At 48.2% G+C, this 7,475-nt stretch overlaps 1 protein-coding gene across 2 annotated transcripts in view; it reads right to left on the minus strand.

Moving 5' to 3' along the window:
• TBC1D8 (TBC1 domain family member 8) overlaps positions 1-6,152 on the minus strand; it is a 51,449-nt gene extending 45,297 nt beyond the window's left edge. For both annotated transcript variants that reach the window (XM_054813728.1, XM_054813719.1), the window contains exon 1: positions 5,999-6,152. In XM_054813728.1, coding sequence (XP_054669703.1) covers positions 5,999-6,125 — 127 coding nt within the window. In that variant the 5' untranslated portion in view covers positions 6,126-6,152. The remainder of the gene's footprint in view (positions 1-5,998) is intronic.
• Between the last annotated feature and the right edge of the window lie 1,323 nt (positions 6,153-7,475).

Raw genomic sequence — 7,475 nt, forward strand, 5'->3', positions numbered from 1 at the left:
GCTTCGATTCTCACGTTGCAAGTCAAAATACCTGAAACTGTTTTCCACCTGAAAATGGACAAGAAGGTGGGACACACAAGCTGCTGCTGCTGCAGTCCCATAAATTACCTGGACATGGGACTACTTGGGGCAATGTAAAAGTCTCATTTTTGGTGGGTGCTGTAAGTAACGCTGAAGAGACTGATCTAGCATTACTTAAAACTCTGCTACCACAGCTTTGCTCAATTATTTTATAAGGAAGATTTTTTTTACTGTGAGGGTGGTGAGGCACTGGAACAGGTTGCCCAGAGAGGTTGTGGAAGTGTTCAAGGCCAGGTTGGATGGGGCTTTGGGCAACCTGGTCTAGTGGAGGGTGTCCCTGCCCGTGGCAGCGGGGTTGGAACTAGATGATCTTTGAGGTCCCTTCCAACCCAAACCATTCCCTGATTTTCCTGCCTTTTTCTGTGCCATCTGGCTTCCACAACAGGGAAATAAAAAGCCATGGTAGCTGTTTGCTGGATTAGTGTTGTGCAGGCTGGTGGTCAGTCTCTAAGCAGACACCACCCTGATCCTTCTCCGCGCACAGGTATATCCTCACCTTTACTACTAGTATTTAACACAACACTACCATTTCAACACGAGCACCTGCATTTCGCCTCACCCATCTCAGCTGTGCCACAGGAGCAGGAATCCCCCCTCCAAAAAAAAGGCAAGCAGAGGGAGCCAGAGCAGCACGCACAGCTCAGGGGTCCGGAATGGGGGTACCCGGCTTTGCAGGTAGGAGCACGGCCCTCCCGCTCCCATCCCTCCTTCCAGCTCATGTCTCTCGGCCAAATGCTCTGACAGAGAAGCCATCCTCTTGGGAAAGAGCGTATAAGCATGCATCTTCCTTAAAAAGTGTTACAGTAAAATAAGGAGGGAAAAAAAAAAAAAAAAAGAGGAAAAAAACCTGCCGATCTGAATTCCAGTTGCGGGCAAGGCTAAATAACATTTTGACAAGAGTCCAAGCTTTCAGAAAAGTATTTGGATTTCCCCCTCTCCTTGTGCAAGGCTTCAGAGAGCTCTTCCTTAAGAAAACAAAACCATGAATACAGACAGTGGGCACTAGCAATAGCCTTTATTAACATTATGACTGTGGCATCTTCCTCTCATCAATCCGTTGCATTTAAAATAAAAGCTTTTTTTTTTTTAAATTAGAGGTCAGATTGAGCCTTTATCTATCAGTAACTTGTTTTGGTATCTTGGACGTATCTTAAGGCAAGCTGTTTTGAAGACTGTATTGGGACAGATGTTTTAATATGCTACTCATTTTGCTTTTCACCCCTCCAAAAGGTAAAGGAGTTTACGGGCATAGCCATTTGCATTCTCTACTAAAAATCCAAGTCTCCTCCATATTTTTGACCCTCTCCTGCTACAGTATAATGAACAGGGGCAATCTAGACAGATTCCCCATCTGAGCAGAGGGAACCCTCAACCTCTGTGATCTGCCTTTCTTTGAAATAGACTTTATTATGAAATTATTTACCCAGACCTTGGGAGATGCACAGTGCTACTAAAAGGTGATGTGTTTACAATGATTACAGTATTCTTTGGACCAGAAAGCATGAAAGAACAGCAAAAGATCTGTTGGGTTTTAATTTCCAGAAAAGGGGACACAGAGTTTATCAATAGCCATTTTTCTGTATGTGTTAAAAAACTTAAAATCCAGGTAAGGGGAAAATAAGGAAGAGAGCTCTTATGTAACTACTCAGATGTCCATCCGTAACCATGAGGTGCTCTATAGATCAGTTTGAAAGCTATCACCCTGCAATAATTTTATTTAAAAGAAAACATAAAATCCTAAGATGGGAGTTTACTTCGATTGCTGGCATATAGCTCAAGGAAGTGTATTTATCATGCCTATCACGTTTATTTTTATTAAATGAATAATAAGGTTGAGATTAATATACATAACATGCTTCTTTTTGCCAGTGTATTATCTTATATTTAAAGTTGTGAACCGTAAAGGTTTGTATGAGCTGAAGGAGAAATTAATTTCTTTTCAAAATGTTCATCCTCGGCGAGTTGCGAACAATGTAAGACCACATCCAGCTTGGAAAGTGCCCTGAGCTGAAAATGGAGGCTGGAAGAATAGTAGGGGGAAATATCATAACTAAATTAAAAACATGGGTGAAACAGGAACCAAACGTAATTTTTTATTGATCTATTTCAAGCAGGAAGTTAAAGCAGCACTGTATCTGAACAAGTGAAGACAAAAAGCCGCTTGAAATATGAGTTCATCTTCAAGTTTTATTTAACCTTATTTATAATAGGGAAAATTCACAAGTGTTCAAAAGAATCTTAAGTGGGTTTTTATATACTAAGAGTGTGCAATGGGAAGTACTGTGTAAACAGCAACTGCAAAGCTAGCTGCTTGGGAAGAGCGAAAGCCTACTTCTCAGTCCAGTGCCCATGATAAAATCATTCCCAGCACCTCCCAGAACAAGCAGTTTTGCTGTCGAAATGCACAAAACCAATCTAATCAAACAGAAAGGTGTCGGGAGTTTTCAACATCCCCTAATAAAAATGAAAGTAGTGATTCGCTTACAGGCTAAACCATCCTGCACTATCCGACCATGAGGGGTTTGACAATATTTTTGACTACTGACGGCATCTCAAGCTTATCATTAATATGTAACCTCAGTACCACAGATATCAGCAAGTACCAACTCCAGCCAACCTTGACCTGTTAATCATGGCTACATCACCAGTCTTTTTGTAGGGATAGCTGAAAAGGTCTCCAGTTGGAGGGACACACCAAAAAAACAACAGAACCAACAGAAATTGCTGAGCTAAATAATGAAAAAGAAACTCTAACTTAAAATTAGTTTTAAAATTAATTATTTGTTAAAAAACTGTAATTCCATTTCTGTAAATTATTTCTAAAACATTACCAATTTCCTTCCTAAGTCTCTGATCCAACAGAGGTCTCAAGTAGAGATGCCAGGTCAAGTCGCGAGTTAAACATTGACTTGAAAAGCATATCCCTCGGGAAGACAGAAACCAGAATGACACCGGTCAGGTACTGAAGAGTTAAACACAGCCTCCATCATTTTTTGTGCCCACGCCACTTGGAAGCCCAGTGTGCATTCGGTAACTGCCCTAGGATGCAAATTAAATAACAGCAGTAAATACAGTCTCCCTCTTACAAACATCTGCTCAGAGTCTGACTGAAATACAATACTCGAGGAAAGAAACATAGATTCAGAAGAAAAGCGCTTTTTGTGAGAGATCTTCTCTAGTCCACCCCTCGGGAAATAAATCCACATAAAATATACCCTCCAGCTGTGCTATCTCACTCTTACATAATGGATAAAATGCCCTGGTAAGGAGAGAGAAGTGTCCTAGAAGAAAAAAAAAAAAAAAACGTAAATACGAGAATAGGGCCATAAAACAGATGTCCTCACATCGCTCAGTGAAAACACCATGTTGTAGTAACACGCACAAGGGTAGCTCAGACATCACACCCTGTTTAAAGGGGATTACGTCACGTGTGGTCCACTGCCCCCTCTGCACTCTTTACGTATCAAATCTGGTCTTCCGGGGGCTGTGTTCTGCTGACCCCACATGGGTCTAACACAGCCTGAGGGTACGCAGCCTCCTCCTCCTCACCTGCAGAGCTGTGAGATTCTCTTTTACCATGGCACCTGCTTTCACGTAAAGGATCTTCACATCGCTGAAACTTCTACCTTTCCATCAAATTTAACTGCAGTTGGCCAGGGCTCAAGTTACCAAAGGGAAAAGAAAACACATATGGATATTGTTCTCACTTAAGCTTTGTTCCCCCAGTAAAACAAATAAAATCTTCTAACTTACGGCTCTACGGCTAGGTAGACCATACTCTGAAATACAGTAGTCCCTAAGTGCCCTTTGTATCTGTCAGTTTGGAAAAGGCAGGTACTAATAAAGTGTCTCTACAGTCACGTAAAGGAAGAATCAGGAGGTAAGCTTTGCACCAAAAGCAAAGCCCAACTGTTTCTCAGCACAGGTCTCCATTTCACTCGTCCCAAGTAAAAACTATGAAGAAAAATTAAGCTATCCATCTAACTCCAGCTTCGCTTAGTGTTCCCCCACACTTGTTTTTTGTTTATAGGACTCTAATTTCTAAGGCCTTTTAAATACAAACATTTACAAATGGTTTAAGAGACTGTCAGAATTTACAGTTTCCCCTGGAAAACATTGTCTGAGACAGGAATGGCTTTCCTTTGCCAGCCAAAAGAGATTTATACAAGCCCGTGCGCTGTAGATTCAGCAAAATGATTCACCTGAAACTTAACCAGAGAGAAAAGCAGTTTGTTTGGTTTAAGCTTGCAAATTTCTGCCGTGGAAAGCTCAGGCGCGAGGAGTTAACATTTGTGGATCTGAACCTCATGATTGTCCTGGACCTAAGTCAAGCAGCTGTAAACAGCTATTTTTAACTCTGAAAATTAATCCACATCGTCCTTACAATCACAAAAGAGTAGCCTATGACTTCTACACAGGAGGCAGGGAAAAACATGAGGGTAGACAGTTGTTTAACTTGACGGCAAAACTTCCATTAACCTTATCACACCTAGCATTTCATTAGTAATACATTGATAACATGGGATCCGCCAAGCCACAATTAAGTTTTGTGTTCCTTTATGACTCCACAGCTAGGACAAGCTCCGATTAAAAAAAAAAAATAATAAATGCAGAAAGTATTATTGACTGGCAAGGGCCAATGGTTCAGCAGCAAAAGGTTTTAATAAAATAAATATCAAAGCTGATAACGTAGCTTCTTAAACTGCCTAGAAAATATTGGTTTTGAAATACCTATTCTTTCAAACATACAAACCACCAGTAAAAATTATGATTTTTAAAAGGTACTAAACAGCCTCATCTGCTTTTAGGTAAGAATTACGCGGTTAAACTCTATTATTTCTGCAAATTATTGCTTGTTTGTTTGAATTCATGTCTTTGAACCAAAAGTTTCCTCCAAATTCTTTACTCGGTTACTATACAACGTCAACGCAGCCTAACACAATGTTCTCGCTGGAGTTATTCATAGATCTATACTGTTGCGAGGGTAGAGCGTGATCCTTGTTCTTCATATATATCCTCCACTACGCGCACCTAGAGAGCCACATGGACACAACGTGCCTTAGCCACAGCCACAGAAGCCGTAGTATAATTAATGCAAAAATAAATCAGAATCCACTTTTCCACAACACCGAATTAAGAACCCCCTCCCCTCAACGTATGTATCGGCCAAAAGTCAGAAGTCCTGTATGTATTTATACAACCCCCATTATATAAACGGGGCGGGGGGGGCGGACACGACGACGAGCCTCAGCGCAAGTGGCGGCCGGTCTGCGGGGGGCACAGGGGGCTCAGCCCAGCCGGGGTCCCCCCAGAAGCCCCCCGGCATCCCTCCGCCTCCCACCGCCGAGCCCAGGGACCTCCGCCCGGTCCCCGCCCGGGCTTCCGAGGGCTGCAGCCAGCCCTGCGCGGAGCGGGGCCGCCCCCGACCCCCGGCGGCTCCCCGCAGCCAACTCCACCGGCCCTGGGCACCCGTGCGGCTCCTCCGCATCGCGGCTTACGGGGGCCGAGCTTGTCCTTAGTCACGTTTAAGCAAGCCACCGGGAGGGGGGAAAGGGGAAATAAAAAGAAAAGTGGCTTTAGCGGTGCTCAAGGCTACAGAAGCACGAAGCTGCTCCCGAGGCAACTCGGGGGGAACCGGGGCTGTCCCTGCGGCCCGGCCGGCGGCGCCCCTCGCCCGCCCCGCGCCCCGGCCGTCTCCGTTTCGCGCTATCCCCCGAGCCATACCGAGCCGTGCCGCACCGAGCCGGGCCGGCGAGGGGCCCCGCTGCGGGCCGAACAAAGAGGCCGCTCCCGCCTCCCGCCCCGCCGGCCGGTCCCCCCGGCGCGGCCAAGTTCCCGCGGGGCATAGCAGAGACAAGGGGGATTCACCGCCCGACCCGGCCCGGCGCCCCACCGAGCCCCCCGCGCCACCAGGTACCCGTGAAGCGGCCGCCGCCGTCTCCGTGGCCCCGACGCCGCTGCAGGATGAAGTAGCCGCTGCTCTTCTGCGTGACCCACAGCTTAAGGGCGTTTTTCAGCAGCACCTCCTCGGGCTTCAGCCACATCTTTCCCCGGCTTGGAGTCTGAGTGAGTCTGAGTCTCTCTCCCTCCCTCCCTCCCTCCTCCTCCCCCCGATCCCGCCTGCCCCCGCCGCACCGCACCGCACCGCACCGCACCCCGGCTGCCCGGGTCACATCGCCCCCCGCGGGCTGCGCGGCGCGGCGCCGGCTCCGACTCCCTCCGCGCGGGCCTGGCCGCCGGGGAGGGGCGGAAGGCGGAGCCCCGGTGCGGGCCGTCCTTCCCGCCGAGCCGGGGGCTTTGTGCGGCGGCGGCAGTCGCGATCGGCGTCGGTCCGTGCCGCTCCGTGCTGCCGGGCAGTTACGGCGGAGGTGGAGGGGCGGGGGACGGGGGACGGCGTCCGGAGGGAGGGAGAGCGGAGAGGGGGGGCTCGGGTCTTGCTCTCGGGGGTCCCATGGCGCCCCGGGCCCCACACACAGCGCATCGGCGCTCCCACGGCACCCGGAGGTCCTGGCGTATCCCCTGCCACCGGCACTGCAGCCCGGCGTACAGCAGCCGGCCCGGGGAAGGCACCCGCCGTTCCCCTTTACGGCGGGTAGCGTCGGGATCCGGCCCCCAGGTCTCCCCAACCTGCGCGGGCACACTCCGCATGTCCCCACAGGTGCACGCCCCCACCCGTGGGTCTGCGTCTCACGGCCCCCGCCGCGGGGAGCCGTCAGGGATGGCGGGAAGGAAAGGGTGCCCTGGCTTCGGCGGGGGGGGAGCTTTCCTGTTTTCTGCTAGATCCCAGCTTAAAGCGTGAGCCCGCAGCTACTCACTTCGATGTTTGAATGCCAGTGCTTGGAACTTCGTATCTCAACTGGAAAGCCCGAATCTTAATTTTACAGTTTTGTTTGTTGGGTTTTTGTTTTTTTCTTTTTAATTTAAGAAATAATCAGGCGCTGCTTGTGGTTGAGCTGCCGGTAGGATCGTTTGTGAACCTGCACAAAGGGTTTGTGCTGCAGCACCTTAACGTTGGTAATCCTCTGACACTGTGGTTTACGTTTTCGTTAACCCACATTGCCATTAAAACCTGACCAGTGTACTTTCCCTCAGTCACGTTCTGCTTCCGATTAACAGCAAACATTAAATAATTCTTTATAAGCACTGCAGTAGCAGGCTGCTAAACCTCACACGCTCTTCATTTGGATTAAAGACCCCGGTCACTGTGGTTTAAATCGCGTACTCATAATCTGGGCAAAGATCCCTCTTAGTAGAGAGTGCTGGTTACGGAGAAAGCCCTGAGCTTCACTTTACCAAGCTGTTCTGTGAGTTGTGAACTTCCCAACTCTTTGAAAGGGACTGATGCTGCCGTGTGCTACTTAGCACAGCCAGCGGTAATTACTAACTGGGATTTG

Source organism: Grus americana, chromosome 1 (assembly GCF_028858705.1).
Source record: "Grus americana isolate bGruAme1 chromosome 1, bGruAme1.mat, whole genome shotgun sequence".
NCBI classification, from domain to species: Eukaryota; Metazoa; Chordata; class Aves; order Gruiformes; family Gruidae; genus Grus; species Grus americana.